Consider the following 25,723-nt stretch of genomic DNA (forward strand, 5'->3'; position numbering starts at 1 on the left):
ACTACAATGAAATTGTACAATTTATCTTTCAATTTGGATGAATTAAAAATTGACATGAGTTAGCTAGTGCACAATAATTGATTCTTGATTCCGTGAATCATGTTAATTTTTCCGTAAGACTAAGAAGAAACTTCCAATAGTTAAAAAACTCTCCAGAGTTTTATTCTTTTCTTTTGCAATAAGTTGAAGGTTCAAAATAGTTTGAAGTTCAAAATGTGATAAACTAAAAGCACCCACATGTTGAGATTTTGTCATTAAAAGTAAAAGGAAATAGGAATTGGGTAACAAAATAATTGGAATGTGATGAGATAACGTCAAAAATTGGCAGAGTTACTTAATTCTCTTTTAGTGGCAGTTTGTAACTTGTAAAGTTGGAAACTTTGATTCCAAGTTGGAAACTTTGATTGAGGAAGGGCTTCGACCCCTTGTCTCTCAGCCAATCCATACAAATCCCACAAAAAAGAAAAATAAAAAGGAGACCCCAAGAGATGGAAAAAAGATTTGAACAGTAAGCTTAACTCAGATGGGTTGAGCTCATGATATAAAGTAACCATGGTTTTGAGGTTTTGGGTATGGCAGAGTGCGGCAGAAGAGACAGAAAGCTAACCATGGTTACAGAACGTGGGTTAGTTTCTCCTTCAGAACCGGAGAGGTAGGTTTGGGGTTTGTCGAGCTCGAGAACTTTACAGGAAGAAGAAGGCTGCCCCTGTCTCTCTGTATAAAACCATCAACAACACAACTCTCTTTGTTTGTCATTAACAAAAACATACAAAAAGGGAAATGAAGATCAACTTCTCACCGATTCTGTGAATCTCGATCATTTCTTACATCTAGTCTTCTTCCTAATCTCTCTTTTTCTCATCCCTTTGAAGCCATCTCTTTCTGATTTTGGTATGCTTTTCTTCTTGCTTTTCCACAATTTGCTCTGTCTTTCTAGATTGGGATTATGATCTTGCTTTCATTTGCTGATTTGATTTCTTGAGGTTTTTGGTTCTGTTGCTGGATTTTCTGTCTGAATTTGCAAATTTAGAGTTATGGGGTCCTTTGAATTCTTTTACATGGTTTTTTTGGATTTGATCCGAGTGGATTAATTTTCCCCTGCATCTTTTGTGTTCTTGTTCTTGATCAATCTTTCGAAGTTCCTGGGTTGTTTCTGAGTAAATCTATTGCCCTAATTTTGATGTTCTATAATAGAAACTCTTGGTATATTCTGTTTAGCGTGTACGTGTGCGTGCTGGCGGTTGGGTTACTCTCTTTGATATAAATGGAAACTTTTGATGATTCTATTCAATGTTCTTGGCTCTAGCATCTAAACAGATCTTTACACAAGAAGTTTCTATTTCCAGATGGAATTTTTTTGTCTTCATCAATCTTCATTTTAATTCCCTGTTGGGAGCTAGGATCACAAAAGGAAGGAATACATTCGTCTATTAATGTATTGAGGTTTTAATTCTATGTCCGAATTCTTTGCCTGTCTGTAGGTTCTGTTTTTTTTCTCTATTTTTTCATTTTCTTCTGTCAAACTGAGATTTTCCTCCGCTCTTCATCTGTCAACAATTTCGCTCCTTTTTTTTTTTTTCTTTTTTATACGATGTTTGATAAGCTGCTTTTGTATTCTTTTCTCTGTTTACAGCATGAAACTCTAATTCTTCTCTTGACTTCACCTTTTGCATTTTCAGATCAGATATCAACGAAAGGTTCTGACTGCAGAACCGTTTGAACTCAGAAGTCAGAACTGTGACTTCTTTCACATTTCCAGTTTTTCATATTTCAAACGCTTATTTTGTACCTAAAATTCTGGTAACAATGGGACTCTCCAGCCTTCCTGCCCCTTCTGAAGGAGTACTAGGTGTGATCCTTGTAAATACAGCCTTATCCATTTCTATCTTCAAAGGCATAGTTCGGTCAATCCTCCATGTTGTTGGCATCCATCTCTCCTCGTCCTCAGCTACATTACCTTCGTCACCAGATTCTATGGAGAATGCTCCCGAGTCCATAGAGTTTCATCTTAACCCCAATGGAAGTTACATTGAAGAGTTCCGCAGCCGAATCCCGGCAATTCTTTTCGACAAAGTTCGAAGCTGTAAATGGCTTGAACACGATTGCTCAGTTTGCCTAACCCAATTTGAACCTGAATCAGAGATAAATCATTTATCTTGTGGCCATCTTTTCCATAGCGTGTGCTTGGAGAAGTGGTTGGACTACTGGAACCTTACATGCCCACTGTGTCGAACTCCGTTAATGCCAGAAGAAGACACAGCTTCCTGCTTTTGGTGAGAGGATTATTAATACGATGGTTGAGGAACTTCTTACCATTGTACAGCAGCATAGTGTAGATAAACTTAAAAAGTGCATCCGCAGGCCATAGCATTTGTACCTTTCATATGCATGAGGAGTTGGAAGCGTGATGAGTGTGGTTGGGTCTCGGACCCTAGTTATTTCATTGTAAATATCAAGCTTTCTGCTTTTTGATCTTTTTCCTTTTTGGTGTTTATGCAGTCTTGAGACTGGCTTTTACATTTCAAGTTAATGCAGCTACTTCCCTTTATCATCTTCCTCATCGAAATTACATTGCTAAGAACATGAGTATCTCTTTTTCCTGCTTGTATTTTTCCTCTAATGAAAGGTTGCCATATAAACAGATGAATTCTCAGAGCAGTCTCTAAATATCAATGGAAAATTTGAAACATATAATACATTATACTCAGCAAACGCAACCTCAATAACTTAAAAATTAGAAAGATCCAACTTAATGGTAGTTACTAATGCAAGTACAAAACTCAATATTAAGCTAAGTCATTTCATAATCTATCAATTGATTCTCAAAGCAACAGAAACAAGGCCTCCGCTTTATAGCTCATTTCCAAGAAATATAACGGTTTTCAAGTTTGATGCTAATTGGTTGCAACATTGCAGGTATTGATGCCATCCTTGCAATCGTTTGTAAGATCGTTGAACGTTTCTAGTTGTTTCTTCCCTCTTAAGAACACCTCTGTGTCTACTGATACTCTCATATATCCATCAAATTCAACTGGTACACCATTGTTAAGATTCATTGTTTCTGTGTACCATTCACTGCCTTTGTCCCATAGATCCTTGTATTCATTGAGAAAATGCGTAGAGTATTTGTCTTTCAAGGGATCGAAGTAGTCTGTGTTTGGTTCATTTGTAGCAATGTAAAGGTTCCTTCCATCCTCAATCTTGTCTTGCAATGTCGACAGAAGAGTATCAGGTGAAGTATCAGCAGCAAGATTTGGCCAGAGCTCCTTGTTCTTTGCTTTCTCGCCTCTTACTATGTGGACTGAGTCATAATCCCAATTCAATCTTGATGCAATTGAAGATACTATATCCATCAGACGTCTTGATTTCCAAATCAAATGCCACGGTCGCTTAACTACAGATTCCGTTTCTCCTTCACAGACCCGATACCAATAATTATCAGGCTCTGCAGATCCGAACTTTCTCAATATCAAAGCATCCTTCACATCTGCAAGTTTCATAGGTGTGACCCGAAAGTCCTCAACAAGGTGAAGACCTAATCGATCTTTCTTTTGCCATTTCTCCCAATCAGACCAAAACTGACCCTGGTCCAAGATAGATGCGGACTCTTTCAGATGCTCGAAATCAAAATAAAACCTAAAATCTTTTCCCTCCTCATCTTGATTTGATGAAGTATATATTGATGACAGACAAATTTTCAAATCCATAACTAATGTTCGATTCAAATACTGAGCTTCACCTAAAGCACACAAGAAGCTCCACAAATAATGATTCATGCTTTTGCATTTATCTCCACCCATCTCATAAAGCAGGTACTTCCCCTGACTAAATGAGCCTTCAGACTCAACCACGGGGAGGGAATCGTTTACAACCTCCCCAACAACAGGCAAAGAAGAGACTGCTTGCTCTAGCTGCTCCATTTTCTTCTCAAAATTATGTTTAGGATTCTTTTTCCTCTTCCTAGCATTCACACCAGTGTGGTAGTCACCTATGCTAATGATACTTAGAGAACAATTCGCAGATCGAGTAATCACAAACCTCCTATAATCTTTATAAAAAGCTGCAATCTTCCCTTCCTTGGGCCGAAACCGCCATGCCATATCACAGGTGCTGTCGTTGGACCCACGAACTGGTTTCCCAAATCGATAAAAATGGATGTCCTTGAATCGCTCTATCGTAGTCTCCATCATCAAATGGAAAACCTCAGGGTCGCGACAATCGATGGGATCATCCACATTGTTATTGCACTCAGGCGAATTTCCTTCAGTAGCAGTACCCAAAGCCGAGTTTTCAGCATCGATAATTTTGACAATATCAGTTTCATTGAGAAAAGTTGCAAATGCAGTTTGATTGGCAGCCATGAAATCCTCCCCAGTCTTTATCACAGTGCTATCAGTTTTAAAAGTGGCATTGGAGTTGGATGTGAGAAACGTAGTGATCTTGGTGGATGGGTGAAAGAGAGGATCCTCAGGTTCGTACGTAGCAGCAATAATCGTAAAAATCAAAACCCCAACCACAAACAAAGTGAAACAAAGATTCCCAATAAGAGCAAGCGCATTCTGGCCCAGATTCTCTGGTCTAAAGCTTCCATTTCTGTAAAGGGATGACCGACCCAGCATCTTTCCAACCATCAACTTCAAAATCTACAACTATCAAGGAAAGAAAAAAAGGAGAGAAGAAAAAACCTCAAACCCAAATCGCCAAAAATCGTTTATAGAACAATTCACAGAAAAAAAAGGAAGGAAATCTCACAGATCTCAACAGAAATGTAAAAAAACAGAAAGAAAAAAACAAAATGGGGGTTCCAAGAGATGAATGACCGAACAAACCCCACAATCAGATTGCACAGAAATCAAACGAAACAAAACGTCAATACCACAGGTACATTGATCTATTAGAAAGAAAAAGCGGTGAACATAGTAATACCTGACTGTCAAGCAAGAAGAAGACCGGAGAAATTGAAGACCATAGCCTTCGAAGTGAGATGGGAAGTGAGAGGAACAGGGGAAATGGTAGATTTCGCTAAGCCCCCAAATAAAAAAAAAGTCAAAATGAGGACCGAGTAGTCGGCGAGAGAAAAGGGATGTATGTGATATTTTTACGGTAACCATAGAGTCATATGATGCTTCCACGTGCCAGGTAGAATGACGTGGATGAAGATGGACGATTTCACTTGTTAACGAGATCTCAGCTGGAGCGGTTTAGTCTGTACTTTTCGGTCACACCGACAGTGGCAAAATCGTAATTAGTGCAAACAACTTTTATGCCTTCATTTAATTTAACTAATTAATTGTTTCATTCTTAGACTAATTTATTTTTCTTCCATTATTTGATGAACCCTAACAACCACTTCACTTAGCTAAAGATCCACGTACATTTAATGAAATTTTATAAAGTTAAATGGTAGAAAATGTAATATTGTAACAAAATTTTAGATTTTATTAATAATAAATATTAATAAACATTAATATACTTTATCAATCATATTGATTTACAATAATAAAACATATATGGTTAATTAAATTTAAAATTTTGTCATATGCAGTAAAAGTTTTAGTTTATCTTTTCATATTTAAAATCTTTTTTATATAAAATAGAGAAATAATTACCACAATCTTTTAACATAAAAATAGAAAATCATCCAAATATTTGAATTTTATGACAAAATTGTACATAGAAATTTTCGTGCTTTAGTCAATTTTTACCATGAATAATTGTTCCAGAGCAACTAGAAAGAGATTCAAACTTTTTTTTTTATTATTTTCTTTAGAAAAATCCAAAAACAATCATTAGTAATTTTAACCACTAAGAGAAAGTGTTCGAAGAATTATAGCACATATTTATGATACAAATTCACGTAACTTTTCGATTAATGGTTGGAATTAGCGTTATAAGTCTGTAATATGTAAATTTGTAACAAATTATTGAATAAATAAGTGTTAATTTTTTATATAAAGTAGTCAAATACACGTGCGAGGCACATGCGATTTTTGTTTTATTTTGTTATATAAAAAAGTTTAATTTATATAGGTGGTTTTTAGAAAATATAACAAAGTGGCAAAATATTTACACTGTAAATAATAATTACGAAAATGAAAAAAATTCAAAGGTTCACAATAGAAAAGATAGAAAATATCTCCTAATTAATTGGTACCTAGGACATGAAATATATTTGGTAAACGATCGTTGAGATTTGGCTATTCTTTTTTACACGATTGTTCACTACAAGAAATCGGAGGATTCCTGACGTCGAAAATCAAGTCGTAAATGAGCAAATTGGAAATGACGAACCATTCCCGACGCATGCAAAGTAGCTTCAGTATAAGGGACAATCCCAACATCTAAATTAAGACGTCAGGAATGCTCAACCAATTTGTCTTTTTTTTCAAAATTTATTTTGAAATTTATCCGACACCGTGGAAATAAATGTCGGGGAGAGTAAAAATATTTATTTAAGGAAAGTCGAGGATGGTTGCAACCATCCCTTAGGCCATCATTGGACGCATCTAGAAAAATTAAGTAATAATTTATTGCTTAATTTTCTCTAACGTCGCTGCATGACATCGAAGATAGTGCCAGCCAATATCGACACCGTTAGTGAAATGTCGGGGTTGATTGGAACTATCTCCAATGTTTCACTTTATGGCATCGAAAAAAGTGGGGTTTCTGACTTTTTCGAGGTGCGTCGAAAAATGCCCTATATATTTCATTTTGTGTTCATAGAACATAGAACATAAACGCAAAGGAAAAGAGGAAGAGGCAGAGATTGTCGTTCATCATCCGTTGTACACCATCCGCCCTACGTCATCGTCTCTGCCACAGTTCTTCGCCGCCCACCCTCCTCCCTCACCGTCCTATTTATCCGCTACCGTTCCTAATCAAGGTTTGTTTTTTGTGTTTTTTTTTAATTTTAAAATTTAAAAAATTATGTATTGATAGAGTTTATTGAAATTGTTTGCCTGTTTTTTTATTGTTTTTATTTTAGTTTTAGTTTAGTTAATTAGTTTTAGGATTTGTTTTAGAATTTAGATTTGAAATAGTTTTAGGATTTAGATATAGATTTTGAATTAGTTTTACATTTTAATATGAAATTTGAATTGTTTTTAGGATTTAAGATTGATGTTGAGATTGAATTTGACATTTATAAATAATTTGAATGTGTTGAGATTTGTGGGGATATTGAATTTGAGGAGGGTTATATTGAATTGAGGGGTGTTTATTGAATTTGGGATTGTGATTTAATTTGCATTTGAGATTGAATTTGATATTTAATTTGAATTTGAATTTGAATTTGATATTAAATTTGAATTTAAAATTGTTTGCAAGTTATTTTTTGTTTTGTTTTCTGAAAATAGATAACTTGTGAAAAGGTTGAAGTAATTTGTGGTTGATTTGATTTATGACTATTCTATAATTATGGTAGCATTTTTATGTCAAAATTAGTTTCTAATTTGTTAGTAGTTTTGGATGTTCTTAGGTAGCTTTTAATGAAGTATGTTAGAAGTTTTAGGTAGTTTTAAACTTAACTTGAAAGTTGGGAGGAGGAGCGGGACCGAAAAATGTCAAACCGGACCGACAAATGGAAGCGACTGCTTGAAAAATGAAAAAAAAAATGTACGACAAATGGAAGAGATGAGGAAGATAATCGAGGAGATGAGTCGAGCACAGAGAGGACCATGAACATGCTTGGGGTACACATATTTTTCAACTTTTAATTTGTTTAATTTCTCGTCTATGATATATATCTAACTATACTTTTATGTCATTTGTAGATTTGGAATTCTTTCTTTTGGCTTCTGTGAAATTTTAGGAGATAGATGTTGTAAACTCGAGATTCTCTTTGGATTCTTTGCTATTGTCATATAATATAGAAAGTTGAATCTAAGTTGTTGAAGAAAATGGCAATGCTTTGTGTTAATCATTTTGGATTTTTTTTAAGAGAAAATAAAGGAAAAGGAAAAATGCAAATAACATTACATATATATATATATATAAGAAAAGAAAGTAGAAAGGGAAGAGATTCATTGAAAGTGTTATTTGTTTCTCCCATTCTTCTTCACCGCTAAAGTTTCTTCTCCCATTTTTTATCACTTTTGGTTCTTTAACTTCAAAGATGTGTTGAGGGAGGATTTGAAAAGATTGAAAGCAAAAATTATGTAGTTTGGAGGTTGAAGAAGATAGGAAACAACAAGCTCAAGTCATTTTCTGGACAGATTGAATTCACACAGATATCCTCTGGTTTTAAGTTGGTTTGAACTGCTCAAGAGAAATTAAAAGAGGTTTATATTTTTGGAAGTTTAATTCAATTTATAACAAGTTTTATGAAGGAAGTATGAGCAAATTTCGATGTTATAAGTATGAGCAAATTCCGATGTTAGTTGGTGTTTTTCGAAGAGGCATTCAGATCATAAGTTTTATGTGTGAATTCGTAAAGGCTCTAGTTCTTTAAGTTTTTCAAACCTTACAAAGAGAGTTAGAAGCTCTGTTAGGCATGGTTGAAAATATTATGAAATTTCCTACAACTTTTATGAAGTAATTGTAAGCCAAAAATGATAGAAAGTAAGCTTAATTTTAGGAGCAAGTCAGGGGTTAGCAAAAGATTTGATTTTAGACTACCTCTATTTCGGGCCATTTCTATAGCAATTTGTTAGGAATCTCATTTTTATTCTTTCAAGTTATAGAGGAGTTTAAAATGAAGAGTATGATATAAAGTACACTAGTTTTGGTAAAGTATTGAGAAAGTTATGAATATTTGAAGTTAAGTTGTTAAATCTGGAAAGTTCTTGAAAAATAGGTGACATATTCTTTTATGTCTTAGTTTGGAATTGTTGAATGTCATCTTTTGTGCGTCATCTTAAGTTCCTACAAACATACACGACTATATAAGTTTTTGACGCTTGGTTTTGGTTTGTTTGACAGCCCAAGAGGAAATAAGCTAAGTCTACACACCAAGGAACTACCCTAAGGCTGTGAGTGAAACAGATTTCAAAACTAATTTCTAAACTATTTTTTTATGATTGTGTTGCTATATTTGAATCTGATTTTATGAATAACACATGATTTTTATGAATTAATTCAAGCATAAGTTTCAAGCTTAGGTTTTATGATAAAATTTATATATGAGCACGTTATTATCGTTTTTCTGAAAAGTAGTTGAAACAATATCATTTTAAGCAAGTATTGTTTTTAGATTTTCAGTTTTCCATAATAATCTGAGTAAGCTTGAGTTTTACAAAAGATAAAGGTAGCAGACATGTTTTAATATTTTCGTATGATTTTCGGAGGTTTCTGTAACTACATGACTAAGATATTGAGTCCTAGGCTATATGGCACCGCGTGCACACAATTTAGATTCCATTGTTGATGTTGAGTGTACTCCGTAACAATGATGTTGTCATGAATGATGGGTGTGTCCAACTATGACAAAGACGATGGAAGTGTTGGGCAGGCCCCACTACATTGTAAAGCTAGTAAACGTTGGTTGTACTGGGCGTCCCTACATAATGTAGATTTGTCATGTTATTTAAAATAATGTTTTTGATATACTTGATATGCCCTTGCTAGATTTCAGTGATGTACACGTTGAGTATTTGAGAAAGATGTTATTATTATTATATGTTTATATGTTTATACTTACGATTTGATTAAAAAGATTTAATCTCTAGATTTACAGTTTTAAACTGAGTCACTGACTAAGCTTTATAGCTTACGCTTTCAAAATATTTTTACTTGCTTTGATCTCTAGATTTTCAGTTTTAAACTGAGTCACTCACTAAGCTTTATAGCTTACGCTTTCAAAATATTTTTTCCACTTTCTAGGTAGAGATCGATCTCCCGGTGCTTGATAGACTGCCTTAGTTTACTAAGGCTCTCATATCGATTGCCAGTATGTGGTTGAAGTTGCACATAAAGTATGGTTTGTTATGTTGTATATGTCTTTGTAAGATATAGATACTCTATAATTTGTGCAAGCTCTAAGTCTTGCAATTGTATAAACCTTTGTTGGTTATTTTTTTGGTTATAGTGTCTCCATCGGGTTTACTTGCTAAATCAGTTATTTTAGGGCTTCATTTCGTGTATGTCTATGATTTGTCTAGGTTTCGTTGTGTTGTGTTGCATCTAAAATAGTTTATATACAAGATTAGCATGTTTATCAAGTTCAAGAGTTCAGTAGAGTCAATCGATATTGTTAGAGGAGAGCGATGTCAATCAGCTTTACGCCGTCTTTTGTGCTAAGCTAGTAGGTAGTTTGGGAGGGGTGTGACAGATGTAGTTTTTTTTTCTTATAATATCATCCTTTTAAACAATTTGAACAATAGTATGAATTGTAATTTTTATTACACATTTGGATTTCGTATTTAGTTTTATAAATTATAATTTTCTTATTTTAATCATTTTTTATAAATTTTGTTTGTTGCCTTTCGAAGATGAACCGAAAATAATACCTCACAATAACAAAAAGAATGAAAAAAAAAAATTATCCCGTCGTAAATACTACATCGGGGAAGGGGTTTCCTCCGACATCTTTTCCATAACGTCGGCAGAAACTTTTCCTGATGTTGCGTCGGGATTTCCTTATTTCCGATCTGTGGAGGCGACGTCAGTCATACTCCATTGCCAGCGTCGGTCACACGTTTGCATGAACTATGTCGGATTTGAGGCTATTTCAACGTCGTCCTTTAGCGCATTAGAAAAAGTTTCTCCTACATAATACTTCCGACGGAGTTTCCCATATCGAGAGAACCTTGGCTGATGCGCTTTTCTATTTTAGCTGACACATTACGAAGTTGGGAATGCCCAAGATCCTTGTAGTGGTTATTTTTTTCAAGATTCTTTGGTACACAATCATTTAGATTTGACTATTCTTTGTACACGATCATTTATATTTAATTGTTTAAATTTGGGTAGCCAAATCTAAATGATTTTTTCAAGATTTTTTGGTACACGATCATTGAGATTTGGTACGATCATTTAAATTTAGGTAGTCAAATGTAAACGATTTTTTCAAAATTTTTTGGTATACAATCATTTAAATTTGATCATTTAGATTTGGGTAGACAAATTTCAACGATTTTTTTTTATAGATTTTTGCTACATGATCGTTTAGATTTGGTACACGATCCTTTATATTTGATACATGATCATTTAGATTTAGTCATTTAAATTTGCGTAGCCAAATGTCAATGATTTTTTCAATGTTTTTTGGGTCACGATCGTTTAGATTTTGTACAAGATGTTTAGATTTTGTTCACGATCGTTTAGATTTAAACGATTTTTTTAAGATTCTTTGCTACACACAGTCCTTTAGATTTGATTAATTTTTGTACACGATGATTTAAATTTGGCTATCCAATATCGCAATGATATTTTTTCACGATATTTTATATTTAACATACAATCTTAAACAATCAAATAACAGTTTGAAATTTTTTTTTAAAAAATAGATCTTTTATATTTTGTACATGATCTTCAACCAAAAAACAGTTTGAAAAAAATAAAAGAAAAATTGTAGAAGAAGAGAAAAAGACGATGGAAAAGAAAAAAGTTGCAAAAGAAAGAATATGGAAAGGAAGAGTAAACATAAATATCTAGAAAAATTGCAAAAAAAGAGAAAAGGACGATGAAAAGAAAAGAAATCGCAAGAGTAAGAGAAGAAAGACAATAAAAAGGAACGAAAATCATGGAATATTTAAAAAAAATGATCAGTTTCACAAACTTTTTCATTTTGTTACACAGATTGTAAATATTTAACGGTTTATTATATTTATGAAAATTAACCTTTGATGTGTTGTCACTGATCGCACCTCCAAAATTACTAGTTTTGGCATCGTCATAATCCACCTTCTTCGATAACTTGAAATCTTCTCTTCCTACTCTTAATGTGTTGTAATTGATCGCACCTCAGTACTCCAGACCCTTCCCCACCTAAATTTTGCTAGCTAGAAAAAAAAAAACCATAAAATAAAATGAGATTTTGATGGTTACTTCATCACAAAAGGAGAAAAGAATTATAGAACAGGAGTCCCTGAACTTTGTTGTGTGTGCGTGTTCTTTTTTTCCTTCTATAAACAATTTGGGCCCAAAACTAAAATTGAACCAAAATAAATTGAGACGGATGCTAGATTGAGTGCTCCTCCTCAAGCAAAGTTGCAAGTTGTAGGAAACTCACTCTCAATTTTGCCTTCAAATTGTTTCAAATAGATCCGAAGAACGAAGGAAAAATATAATACCCACAAGTGTGAATATCAATAATGCTCTCTATTGACGTTTTTGAGAAAACACTTGTACTGTTTGTTGTACCGTGAATTAATAACAGAAAGAACAACTATGAAAACACATAAAAGCACAAAGAACACATCGAACTTTAATAATCCAATTCGATGACACAACATCTACATTTGGAGGGCCTTTAGCCCAATTGAAAATGTCATGTAATAAGATTGAAGACGATCACATGTATATAACTTATCAAGAATCAATTATCTTGAATCGTACGACTTTTGCGAGATAAACGTTTAGGCTCCCCTTAAACCACTTGATGTATGAACATGGAATCTGATTTAGACTCCTCCTAGATTATATGCTTCATGCTTCATACTTACATCTCAATGTACAGGCTCACCCTGTGAGAGACTCCTCAGAATAATCTTTTAGGCTCTCCCTAACTTGCACGAATCTTCTCAAACAAGTGACTCACAGTGCCACAACCAAAACGTTCAACACCGCACACAAATTGAGTACTTTTTAAAAGACTTTCTCAACACATAATTTTGATGCATGTTTGCCACACTTTTGTCTTCAACAACAATATCACACAGGCACAAGCTTATATCTTTTTAGATCACACGGCGTAAAAAAACAAAATTCAACTCCATAAATTTAATAATAAATATTAACTTGAGAGAAAAGATGGTAATAACCCCAACAAACCGAATATAAATATTAACCATATGTTTATTAATAAATATTAACCAACATAACAATCAAATCTCTAAAGCCAACTACGTATTTAATAATAATATTATTCATATATTAATAATATTTATTAATAGATATTAACCATATAGAAAATTTAAATTTAAATTTGTGTTTAATAAAATAAGCCAACCAACCTTACTGTGAAAGAGACTCATGCAAGTATGAAATGAATTAAAGAGGAAGATAAGGATCTTACGTAGTCTGCCGAAATCTCTGCAAACATCCATGAGAAGGAGCTTGGATCTTGAGGAAAATTGTAGATGATGAGATAGAAGTATATTTAAATATTATTCAAATATCAAATTAATTAAATATTTGAAACTTAATTTAAAAATAAATAAATGTTAAAAGATATTCTTATGGATAGAAAAAACTTAAATGCGTTATGAAAAATTCGATAGATTTTGCAATGTTTTGTAAATAATTTCAATTGTTTTTTTTTCTTTTCTATATTTAAAAATGCTTCTCCTAAATGTTTATTTAATTGATGGTTGATTAATTAATTAAAAATTGATTTGATCTGATTTAAATAATTAGTATCAAACTCTCTGCATGGCAAGAGAGTGTTAGGATACATTGTCGGTAAAGGTTTCACTCGTATCTGTTAGATTTTTTTTCTTAGAATAATACAACAGTACAGTTAATTTATCTTTTGGATTATTGTAAAACCTTTACCGACAATGTAATTTATATTTTTTATTATCAATATAAATATCTTTCCAAACATATGTGGGTAATGTTGAAATTTAGTATTTAATTTTTTTGAAAGAAGAAATATATGATAGAAAAATATGTGTTGCGAAAATGAAGAATAACGACACCAAACATGTGTCGACAGATAAGCTTTATTAAATAGAACAGTGTCATCAAACATGAGTTTTAACGATGCAAATATTGTGTCATAAAAACTTTCAACGACACAATTTTTGCATCATTAAAGCCACTGTCAAGAAAGACTATTTAACGACACGTTGGAAAAGGTGACATTAAATATGCTTAGATGACACAAAAATTGTGTCATTAATATCTTTACCTTAACGCAATAGATATGTCACCGTTATCTATAACTCGACACCAATATATTTATCATCAATACCCTTACATTGACGCAAATCATGTGTCATCATTATCTACATCTTAACACTAATATATGGTCATTAATACTTTTACACTGACGCTTTAAATATGTCATCGTTATCTATTACTCGGCGAATATATTATCATTAATAACCTTATATTAACACTTATATTGTCATTAATACTTTTACACTAACGCTTTAAATATGTTATCTATTACTCGACATGAATATATTATCATTAATAACCTTATATTGACACTTATATTGTCATTAATACTTTTACACCGACGCTTTAAATATGTCACCGTTATCTATTACTCGGCACGAATATATTATCGTTAATAACCTTATACTGACACTTTATATGTGTCATCGTCATCTATACCTTGACATGAATATATTGTCATTAATACCCTTACATTGACATTTTAAATGTGTCACCATAATCTATCACTCGACACGAATATATTGTCATTAATACCGTTACATTGATAATTTAAATGTGTCCTGTTATCTATCACTCGACACGAATATATTGTCATCAATACTCTTATAACGATGCTTTAAGTATGTCACCTTTCAATATAACCCTACACTAATATATTGTCGTTGTAAATGCATGTTTCGTTGCATAAAATTGTTGTTAAGAAATGTGTCTTTGCCATACTATTTCTGTTTAATAAAGGCTTATATGTCGACACATGTTTGATGTTATTATTCTTCATTTTCGCAACACATATTTTTCTGTCATATATTTCTTCTTTCAACAAAATTAAATACTAAATTTCAACATTACCCACATATGTTTGGAAAGATATTTATATTGATAATAAAAAATATAAATTACATTGTCCATAAAGGTTTTACAATAATCCAAAAGATAAATTAACTATAATATTACATGTATGTGTAACCTAATCTAATCAAACTGATGCATAAGTGAGAACTTGATCGATCCCATGGTCCATGGATTGTTCAACTACCTGTAAATTTGAAGAAAATGAACCATACCTTAGCCAACATTCATTACGGAAAATGCATAAGCATAACACTACAAGAAATAACATAAACGATAGCTAACGAAAAACGCTATAATAGACTTTTTATAGCGTCTTTCGAGAGTCCTAACAGCCCATGTTATTAAAAGTCTGGGTCTTTTTATAGCGTTTTCTCGAAGCTATAACTAGTGCTATCGTAGAGTTTGAAGATATAGCTTATATACGTTGCTATAAAAACATTTGATAGCGTTTTTCGTTAGAGCTATAATAAGTTAATATAGCTTAAATAATGTGCTATCTTTAATATGTAATAGCGCTTTCTCGACGCTATAGTATAGTATTTATAACTATAATTTTCAGCTATAATAGCCTTTTTTCGATGCTATAATATAGTATTTATGACTATAATTTTCAGCTATAATAGCCTTTTTTCGAAGCTATAATATAGTATTTATAACTATAATTTTCAGCTATAATAGCATTTTGTCGATGCTATAGTATATTGTTTATAACTATAATTTTTAACTATAATAGCCTTTTTCGACAGTATAGTATTTATAGCTATGATTTTCAGTAATAATGCTATTTAATCGTTTTCAATCAAAATATAGGTAACATTTTTCTCAAAAATCTATAAAACCATTCATAATGTACTAAAATTACCAAACAATGTAGTCATTCTAAATGTACCAACCATACACATTACCAATCAAAATACACATATTAGTAAATAATGTATGAACCGCACAAATTAACCCTCAAAATACAAATAAAGTTCATCATAAGTCTACAAGCAAAGTTCGTCATAAGTGTACAATCTTTAGTCCTCTGGTGAAGACGACTCCATTTCATTCACCTACATAAATTTGTAAAACATATATTAATTAAACAAGTATAGAAAATCTTTAAAAAATGTAGACAAAAAATATTAGAATTAGACAACATACTAATGATCACTTTATCAGATGACCATGCAACTGTACTTCCCAAAGCTTCTTCAATACATTTCATTTCTGATGTTGGCCTCCACAAATATGCGTTTGGTTTCTTTGCTACATCAATCCATACTCTAATTGCATGTGGACCAATAGGAATATGATGGACCATAGCAGTTGGATCATTAGAAGACCATCTTCCTTCAGCAACAATCTCTCCCGAGCCATACCAATCTAATAACTTGCACTTAGTTTGACTGTTGTTATTGATACTCTGTGAAAAGACAAATATGAGATACTAGAATAAGAAGATAATGACATCATAAACAATTTTCATCCTATTACAAATAAATTTACCGATGGAGAAGGCATTGGAGGAATATTTAGTCGCTTAAGCACACTTGCAGTAGCATTTGAAAGTTCCTCACTTGGTTCAGTCTATGATAATCACATATGAAACCAAAAATATAGTTAACTACTACGAGAAAAAAAAGAATCTAAGTTAGTAAAAGAAAAAAAGAAATACCTGTTTCTTTAAATAAGATAACATAAGTGCTTTCATTTCGATCATTTCATCTTTCATCGTTTTCATTTCTACCATTTCTTCCTTCATCTTCAAATATTCTTTTTCAAGAACCTTATACTTGTGATCTTGGTGAGACAAAAGAGATAGTTTTGAACGAGTCACACCTGTAACGTCCCGAAGCTCGAGGTAAAAATTTTCGCGTTTTAAGTGAATTTTAATAATATAATATTAATTATATTATTAGTATTGGGTATTATTGTCGTTCAATTTTAATGTTAATATATTTTTCCTTTTACTATTTATTTAAAATAAATATTAATATTATTATTTAATATTATTATAATTATTTAATAGTAATATATTATTATAAATTATATTTACTTTGATTAATATATATTATTATTGATTATTAATAGAATTAATTAATATTAATATTTAATCATTAGTTATAATTATTATTATATAATATATATATTAATATTATTATTATTATTTTCTAAACTTAATATATTTATATATATATATATATATATATAAAAAAAAAAAGAAAAAGAGAAGAAGGAAACCCTAGCCGCGCGCGTCCACCGCCCCTCCCCCCGACATCCTCTTCTTCTTCCTCCGTTCTTCGCCTGACAGCTCGTCTGCCTTCACGAAGCGCCGCCGCTATTTTCTCCTTCCCTTCTTCTTCCTCTCTTCGGCTCCTTCACCCGACGAACACAGACGCCATCCGTGCGCCTTCGACGACCGCCGCGGCTTCCATCCATTTCCGTTTCGCCTCCAACCGCCGGCAGCCGACGCTTCTCCATCTCTCTCTCTTCGTTTCTACCACCGCCGGCATCCTCTCCTTCATCATTTCGTGTTCCGACGCCGACAGAGCACAGAGGGGAACGCCGCCGTCGCCGGAAGAGAGAAAGCCCTCCAAAAAAACCGTGGCTGCCGTTTTCGTCCAACCCGACCCGGTTCCAAGCTGACCCGACCCGAAACCGCTTCCAGTCCGAGCCGAGTGAGCCGCGTGAGCCGAGCCGAGCGAGCCGCGTGAGCCGAGCCGCGAGCCGAGCCGCGAGCCGAGCAAGCCGAGCCGAGCCGAGAACCAAGCCGAGCCGAGCCGAGCCGAGCCGAACCGAGCCGAGCCGAGCCGAGCCGAGCCGAGCCAAGCCGAGCCGAGAACCAATCCGAGCCAAGCCGAGCCGAGCCAAGCCGAGCCGAGCCGAGCCGAGCCGAGCCGAGCCGAGCCGAGCCGAGCCGGGTCCAAGCCGAGCCGAGCCGAGCCACCTAAGCCTTCCTTCCTCCACTTCGGTTCACGGTGAGTCTTCGGTAAGGGTTGTTTTGATGAATTCCCTAATGTTACCTCGTCCGATTCGAGTTTGAATGTTGGATTAAGATGTGGCCCTACTTTTCTCCCTTGAAGGTAGTACAGAGTTGACGCTTAAGTTCTCGGGTTCCGCGGCAGACCTGGTTGGAGATAGCTTCCTTTCCTTGAGTAAGTCAACGGATAACCTTTTTAAAACAACTGCTACTAACGTCATCAACTAAAACCGTTGTGTTTTCGTTTAGGTTGATCTGTTGAGCGTGGATTCAATCGAGAGGCATAACCGAGTATCAGGTAAGGGTTTTCCTACTACTGGACCCCGAGTCCAGGCTAAAACCGTAGTAATCCACAGGGGATTACACGTTAGTGACTGTACTGAATATCTGTATGCAAGTTGACTGTTAAGTACTGATACTATATTTTGTCTGATGAAAATATACTGTGACTGCTATTTGTGGATTGAGAATTTATGTTGATGGACCCTAAAGTTACGGTTCAGTATGTAGTAAGACACTGGTCGGGATGTGGTTTATGGAATTTGGACGGGGATGGACCGTGAGTCCGGTTTTGGTTGGTTAGTCGATTGGACCTAGGGTTTTCCCTATTGGTGTGCGAATCGGTAATGCATATAGCAACGGAGGGTGTAGATGTTTAAACTTATACTATCTGACTGATAAAGCCTATGGCGGGACTGTGATATGAATGCCGTTGGGATGTGATTGATGTAGACAGTTTAGTTTGGACTGAGGGGTAACGGTTAGCTTCATCTATGGGGTAGTGTGCCTTACGGATATGTGCATCCTTCGGGAGCACTAGACTGATATGTGCATCCTTCGGGAGCACAAGACTGATATGTGCATCCTTCGGGAGCATTAGACTGATATGTGCGTCCTTCGGGAGCACTAGACTGATATGTGCGTCCTTCGGGAGCACTAGACTGATATGTGCGTCCTTCGGGAGCACTAGACTGATATGTGCATCCTTCGGGGGCACTAGACTGATATGTGCATCCTTCGGGAGCACTAGACTGATATGTGCATCCTTCGGGAGCACTAGACTGATATGTAGGGTACCCCCGAATAGGAAGTTAACTGTTGTCCCCTAACGGGCCCAGTAGTGGGTCCCTTACTGGGTATGTTTATACTCACCCTTTTTCTTCTTCAACTTTTCAGGTAGGGGCACAGCGAGGGGCAGACCGACGAGAGGCAGGAAGGATGCGTGAAGGCCATATGGACGCGTCTGATTTTCTTTCGCTTCCGCTATGTATTTTGTCAGAATATTTTGACTGTGATTTTGGACTGGTGACTTGACATTTTATTTTGTGATTTTTTTGAATTATTTAAAAATAGGGCCCGAAACTGTCTTTTGTAAGGTTTATAATGTTTTAATGAATCGTATCTGGTCCGTTTTAAATTTTATGTTGAATGGTCGAGTTTTGATATTTGGTAGTGACCTCAGCTTAGTCCGGAAAAGTTGGGTCGTTATAGTTGGTATCAGCAGAAGCCTGCCTCGCCAACTCCGGCGCCAGCTCCAGCGCCAGCTCCAGCACGAGTTCCTGCTCCAGCTCCGGCTCCAGTACCAGTTGCGCCCCAGTTTGTGCCGGATCAGTTGTTGGCAGAGGCTAAGCATCTGAGGGATTTCAGGAAGTATAATCCCACGACGTTCGATGGGTCTTTGGAGGACCCCACCAGGGCTCAGATGTGGTTATCGTCCTTGGAAACCATATTCCGTTACATGAAATGCCCTGAGGATCAGAAGGTTCAGTGTGCTGTTTTTATGTTGACTGACAGAGGTACTGCATGGTGGGAGACTACAGAGACGATGCTAGGTGGTGATGTGAGTCAGATCACGTGGCAGCAGTTCAAGGAGAGTTTCTATGCGAAATTCTTCTCCGCCAGTTTGAGAGATGCCAAGCGGCAGGAGTTTCTGAACTTAGAGCAGGGTGACATGACCGTGGAGCAGTACGATGCGGAGTTTGACATGTTATCCCGCTTCGCTCCCGAGATGATAGCGACCGAGGCGGCCAGAGCTGATAAGTTTGTTAGAGGCCTCAGACTGGACATTCAGGGTTTGGTCCGAGCTTTCAGACCCGCTACTCATGCCGATGCACTGCGCCTGGCAGTGGATCTCAGTTTACAGGAGAGGGCCAACTCGTCTAAGACCGCTGGTAGAGGTTCGACGTCGGGACAGAAGAGGAAGGCTGAGCAGCAGCCTGTTCCAGTGCCACAGCGGAATTTCAGACCAGGTGGTGAGTTTCGCAGCTTCCAGCAGAAACCTTTTGAGGCAGGGGAGGCTGCCAGAGGAAAGCCGTTGTGTACCACTTGTGGGAAGCACCATCTGGGCCGTTGCTTATTCGGGACCAGGACCTGCTTTAAGTGCAGGCAAGAGGGTCATACAGCTGATAGATGCCCGTTGAGACTCACGGGGATCGCGCAGAATCAGGGAGCAGGTGCTCCACATCAGGGTAGAGTCTTTGCTACCAACAGGACTGAGGCTGAGAAGGCAGGCACAGTAGTGACAGGTACGCTCCCAGTGTTGGGGCATTACGCCTTAGTTTTGTTTGATTCGGGTTCGTCGCATTCTTTTATCTCTTCCGCATTTGTGTCGCATGCCCGCTTAGAGGTAGAGCCCTTACACCATGTTCTATCAGTATCTACTCCTTCCGGGGAATGTATGTTGTCGAAAGAAAAGGTGAAGGCATGCCAGATTGAGATATCAGGCCATGTGATTGAAGTAACGCTGATAGTTCTGGATATGCTGGACTTTGATGTAATCCTGGGTATGGATTGGTTGGCCGCTAACCACGCCAGCATAGATTGTTCACGTAAGGAGGTAACGTTTAACCCTCCCTCGTTGGCCAGTTTTAAATTTAAGGGAGGAGGGTCAAAGTCGTTGCCTCAGATAATCTCAGCCATCAGGGCCAGTAAACTGCTCAGTCAGGGTACTTGGGGTATCTTAGCGAGTGTGGTGGATACTAGAGAGGCGGATGTATCCCTGTCGTCAGAACCGGTGGTGAGGGACTATCCGGACGTTTTTCCCGAGGAACTTCCAGGGTTACCTCCGCATAGGGAGGTTGAGTTTGCCATAGAGTTGGAGCCGGGCACGGTCCCTATATCCAGAGCCCCTTACAGAATGGCCCCCGCAGAACTGAAAGAACTGAAGGTACAGTTACAGGAATTGCTTGATAAGGGGTTCATTCGACCGAGCGTGTCACCTTGGGGTGCGCCAGTCTTATTCGTTAAGAAGAAGGACGGATCGATGCGTGTGTGCATTGACTATAGGGAGTTGAACAAAGTAACCGTAAAGAACAGATATCCCTTGCCCAGGATTGACGATCTATTTGACCAGTTACAGGGAGCCACAGTGTTCTCTAAGATTGATCTTCGGTCGGGATACCATCAGCTGAGAATTAAGGATGAGGATGTACCGAAGACAGCATTTCGTTCCAGATATGGACACTACGAGTTTATTGTGATGTCTTTTGGTTTGACGAATGCTCCGGCAGTGTTTATGGACTTGATGAACAGAGTGTTTAGGGAGTTCCTAGATACTTTTGTGATTGTGTTTATCGACGATATCTTGATATACTCCAAGACGGAGGCCGAACACGAGGAGCATTTACGGATGGTTTTGCAAACACTTCGGGATAATAAGTTGTATGCAAAGTTCTCGAAATGCGAGTTCTGGCTGAAGCAGGTGTCCTTTCTGGGCCACGTGGTTTCTAAGGATGGAGTCTCTGTGGATCCAGCTAAGATAGAGGCAGTCACCGGTTGGACCCGACCTTCCACAGTCAGTGAGGTTCGTAGCTTTCTGGGTTTAGCAGGCTATTATCGACGGTTTGTGGAGAACTTTTCCCGTATAGCTACTCCTCTTACTCAGTTGACCAGAAAGGGAGCTCCTTTTGTTTGGAGCAAGGCATGTGAGGACAGTTTCCAGACCCTTAAACAGAAGCTAGTTACCGCGCCGGTTCTTACTGTACCTGATGGTTCTGGCAGTTTCGTGATTTATAGTGATGCTTCCAAGAAGGGTCTGGGTTGTGTTTTGATGCAGCAGGGTAAGGTGGTCGCTTATGCGTCTCGTCAGTTGAAGAGTCATGAGCAGAACTACCCTACACATGATCTAGAGTTGGCAGCAGTGGTTTTTCTTTGAAAATATGGAGGCATTATTTATACGGTGAAAAGATACAGATATTCACAGATCATAAGAGCCTGAAGTACTTCTTTACTCAGAAAGAATTGAATATGAGACAGCGGAGATGGCTTGAGTTAGTGAAGGATTACGATTGTGAGATACTGTATCATCCAGACAAGGCGAATGTGGTAGCTGATGCTCTTAGTAGAAAGGTATCACATTCGGCAGCACTTATTACCCGACAGGCCCCATTGCATCGGGATCTTGAGCGGGCTGAGATTGCAGTGTCAGTGGGTGCAGTTACTATGCAGTTAGCCCAGTTGACGGTACAGCCGACCTTGAGGCAGAGGATCATTGATGCTCAGAGTAACGATCCTTATCTGGTTGAGAAACGTGGCCTAGCAGAGGCAGGGCAAACGGCTGAGTTCTCGTTATCCTCTGATGGTGGACTGTTGTTTGAGAGACGCCTCTATGTTCCGTCAGATAGTGCGGTTAAGACAGAATTATTATCTGAGGCGCACAGTTCCCCATTTTCCATGCACCCAGGTAGTACGAAGATGTATCAGGACTTAAAGCGGGTTTATTGGTGGCGTAACATGAAGAGAGAAGTAGCAGAATTTGTTAGTAAATGCTTGGTGTGTCAGCAGGTTAAGGCACCAAGGCAGAAACCAGCGGGTTTATTACAACCCTTGAGCATACCGGAATGGAAGTGGGAGAACGTGTCCATGGATTTCATTATCGGGCTACCGAGAACTCTGAGGGGATTTACAGTGATCTGGGTTGTGGTGGACAGACTTACTAAATCAGCGCACTTTGTTCCGGGTAAATCCACCTATACTGCTAGTAAGTGGGCACAGTTGTACATGTCTGAGATAGTGAGATTGCACGGAGTGCCAGTGTCGATTGTTTCTGACAGAGATGCCCGTTTCACTTCCAAATTTTGGAAGGGTTTGCAGACTGCTATGGGCACGAGATTGGACTTTAGTACGGCTTTCCATCCACAGACTGACGGTCAGACTGAGCGTCTGAACCAGGTTTTAGAGGATATGTTGCGAGCGTGTGCATTGGAATTTCCAGGTAGCTGGGACTCCCACTTACATTTGATGGAATTTGCTTATAATAACAGCTATCAGGCTACTATTGGCATGGCACCGTTTGAGGCCCTGTACGGCAAATGTTGTAGATCCCCGGTTTGCTGGGATGAGGTAGGTGAGCAGAGGTTGATGGGTCCTGAGTTAGTTCAGTCTACTAACGAAGCGATACAAAAGATTAGATCACGCATGCATACCGCTCAGAGTAGGCAGAAGAGTTATGCAGATGTGAGGCGGAAGGACCTTGAGTTTGAGGTAGGGGATAAAGTGTTCTTAAAGGTAGCACCTATGAGAGGTGTCTTGCGTTTTGAAAAGAGGGGAAAGTTGAGTCCCCGTTTTGTTGGGCCGTTTGAGATTCTGGAGCGGATTGGCCCTGTAGCCTATCGCTTGGCGTTGCCTCCATCACTCACGACAGCCCATGATGTGTTTCACGTTTCTATGTTGAGAAAGTACGTGCCAGATCCATCCCATGTAGTGGATTACGAGCCACTAGAGATTGATGAAAACATGAGCTATACCGAACAGCCCGTTGAGATACTGGCTAGAGAGGTGAAAACGTTGAGGAATAAGGAAATCCCTCTGGTTAAAGTTTTATGGCGGAATCACCGGATAGAAGAGGCTACGTGGGAGCGAGAAGATGACATGAGGTCCCGTTATCCCGAACTGTTCGAAGGGTAAAACTTTCGAGGACGAAAGTTCCCTAAGGAGGGAAGAATGTAACGTCCCGAAGCTCGAGGTAAAAATTTTCGCGTTTTAAGTGAATTTTAATAATATAATATTAATTATATTATTAGTATTGGGTATTTATAACTATAATTTTCAGCTATAATAGCATTTTGTCGATGCTATAGTATATTGTTTATAACTATAATTTTTAACTATAATAGCCTTTTTCGACAGTATAGTATTTATAGCTATGATTTTCAGTAATAATGCTATTTAATCGTTTTCAATCAAAATATAGGTAACATTTTTCTCAAAAATCTATAAAACCATTCATAATGTACTAAAATTACCAAACAATGTAGTCATTCTAAATGTACCAACCATACACATTACCAATCAAAATACACATATTAGTAAATAATGTATGAACCGCACAAATTAACCCTCAAAATACAAATAAAGTTCATCATAAGTCTACAAGCAAAGTTCGTCATAAGTGTACAATCTTTAGTCCTCTGGTGAAGACGACTCCATTTCATTCACCTACATAAATTTGTAAAACATATATTAATTAAACAAGTATAGAAAATCTTTAAAAAATGTAGACAAAAAATATTAGAATTAGACAACATACTAATGATCACTTTATCAGATGACCATGCAACTGTACTTCCCAAAGCTTCTTCAATACATTTCATTTCTGATGTTGGCCTCCACAAATATGCGTTTGGTTTCTTTGCTACATCAATCCATACTCTAATTGCATGTGGACCAATAGGAATATGATGGACCATAGCAGTTGGATCATTAGAAGACCATCTTCCTTCAGCAACAATCTCTCCCGAGCCATACCAATCTAATAACTTGCACTTAGTTTGACTGTTGTTATTGATACTCTGTGAAAAGACAAATATGAGATACTAGAATAAGAAGATAATGACATCATAAACAATTTTCATCCTATTACAAATAAATTTACCGATGGAGAAGGCATTGGAGGAATATTTAGTCGCTTAAGCACACTTGCAGTAGCATTTGAAAGTTCCTCACTTGGTTCAGTCTATGATAATCACATATGAAACCAAAAATATAGTTAACTACTACGAGAAAAAAAAGAATCTAAGTTAGTAAAAGAAAAAAAGAAATACCTGTTTCTTTAAATAAGATAACATAAGTGCTTTCATTTCGATCATTTCATCTTTCATCGTTTTCATTTCTACCATTTCTTCCTTCATCTTCAAATATTCTTTTTCAAGAACCTTATACTTGTGATCTTGGTGAGACAAAAGAGATAGTTTTGAACGAGTCACACCTGTAACGTCCCGAAGCTCGAGGTAAAAATTTTCGCGTTTTAAGTGAATTTTAATAATATAATATTAATTATATTATTAGTATTGGGTATTATTGTCGTTCAATTTTAATGTTAATATATTTTTCCTTTTACTATTTATTTAAAATAAATATTAATATTATTATTTAATATTATTATAATTATTTAATAGTAATATATTATTATAAATTATATTTACTTTGATTAATATATATTATTATTGATTATTAATAGAATTAATTAATATTAATATTTAATCATTAGTTATAATTATTATTATATAATATATATATTAATATTATTATTATTATTTTCTAAACTTAATATATTTATATATATATATATATATATATAAAAAAAAAGAAAAAGAGAAGAAGGAAACCCTAGCCGCGCGCGTCCACCGCCCCTCCCCCCGACATCCTCTTCTTCTTCCTCCGTTCTTCGCCTGACAGCTCGTCTGCCTTCACGAAGCGCCGCCGCTATTTTCTCCTTCCCTTCTTCTTCCTCTCTTCGGCTCCTTCACCCGACGAACACAGACGCCATCCGTGCGCCTTCGACGACCGCCGCGGCTTCCATCCATTTCCGTTTCGCCTCCAACCGCCGGCAGCCGACGCTTCTCCATCTCTCTCTCTTCGTTTCTACCACCGCCGGCATCCTCTCCTTCATCATTTCGTGTTCCG

The 25,723-nt window shown here is 36.6% G+C and overlaps 4 protein-coding genes and 1 long non-coding RNA gene across 6 annotated transcripts; 2 read left to right on the forward strand and 3 right to left on the reverse strand.

Moving 5' to 3' along the window:
* Window positions 1-483: 483 nt before the first annotated feature.
* On the forward strand, window positions 484-2,551 carry LOC103490418 (probable E3 ubiquitin-protein ligase XERICO). Its single transcript, XM_008449906.3, has 2 exons — window positions 484-891; window positions 1,680-2,551. Exon 2 carries the CDS (start codon window positions 1,807-1,809, stop codon window positions 2,275-2,277), a length of 471 nt encoding a protein of 156 aa, XP_008448128.1. The 5' UTR covers window positions 484-891; window positions 1,680-1,806; the 3' UTR covers window positions 2,278-2,551.
* An 84-nt stretch (window positions 2,552-2,635) lies between these two features.
* LOC103490419 (uncharacterized) lies at window positions 2,636-5,094 on the reverse strand. 2 transcript variants are annotated; one of them, XM_008449908.3, is made up of 2 exons: window positions 4,927-5,094; window positions 2,636-4,649 (listed from the first exon to the last, which is right to left on the reverse strand). In XM_008449908.3, the coding sequence occupies exon 2, from the start codon at window positions 4,629-4,631 to the stop codon at window positions 2,895-2,897; it is 1,737 nt and encodes a 578-aa protein (XP_008448130.2). In that variant the 5' UTR covers window positions 4,632-4,649; window positions 4,927-5,094; the 3' UTR covers window positions 2,636-2,894. The 2 variants fall into 2 exon arrangements, with proteins under 2 accessions (XP_008448130.2, XP_008448131.2); XM_008449909.3 differs by having other exon boundaries at window positions 2,636-4,643; window positions 4,927-5,078.
* Window positions 5,095-6,672: 1,578 nt separating this feature from the next.
* Window positions 6,673-10,253, forward strand: LOC127143874 (uncharacterized). Its single transcript, XR_007815438.1, has 4 exons — window positions 6,673-6,883; window positions 7,478-7,691; window positions 8,920-8,969; window positions 9,820-10,253. It is a non-coding gene; the product is annotated as an uncharacterized LOC127143874 (long non-coding RNA).
* A 5,622-nt stretch (window positions 10,254-15,875) lies between these two features.
* On the reverse strand, window positions 15,876-16,573 carry LOC127143924 (uncharacterized). Its single transcript, XM_051079224.1, has 4 exons — window positions 16,517-16,573; window positions 16,348-16,428; window positions 16,013-16,264; window positions 15,876-15,911 (listed from the first exon to the last, which is right to left on the reverse strand). Exons 1-4 carry the CDS (start codon window positions 16,571-16,573, stop codon window positions 15,876-15,878), a joined length of 426 nt encoding a protein of 141 aa, XP_050935181.1.
* A 7,647-nt stretch (window positions 16,574-24,220) lies between these two features.
* On the reverse strand, window positions 24,221-24,918 carry LOC103504411 (uncharacterized). Its single transcript, XM_051079226.1, has 4 exons — window positions 24,862-24,918; window positions 24,693-24,773; window positions 24,358-24,609; window positions 24,221-24,256 (listed from the first exon to the last, which is right to left on the reverse strand). The coding sequence occupies exons 1-4, from the start codon at window positions 24,916-24,918 to the stop codon at window positions 24,221-24,223; spliced, it is 426 nt and encodes a 141-aa protein (XP_050935183.1).
* Window positions 24,919-25,723: the final 805 nt, after the last annotated feature.

This window comes from Cucumis melo, chromosome 11 (assembly GCF_025177605.1).
Source record: "Cucumis melo cultivar AY chromosome 11, USDA_Cmelo_AY_1.0, whole genome shotgun sequence".
Taxonomy (NCBI): Eukaryota; Viridiplantae; Streptophyta; class Magnoliopsida; order Cucurbitales; family Cucurbitaceae; genus Cucumis; species Cucumis melo.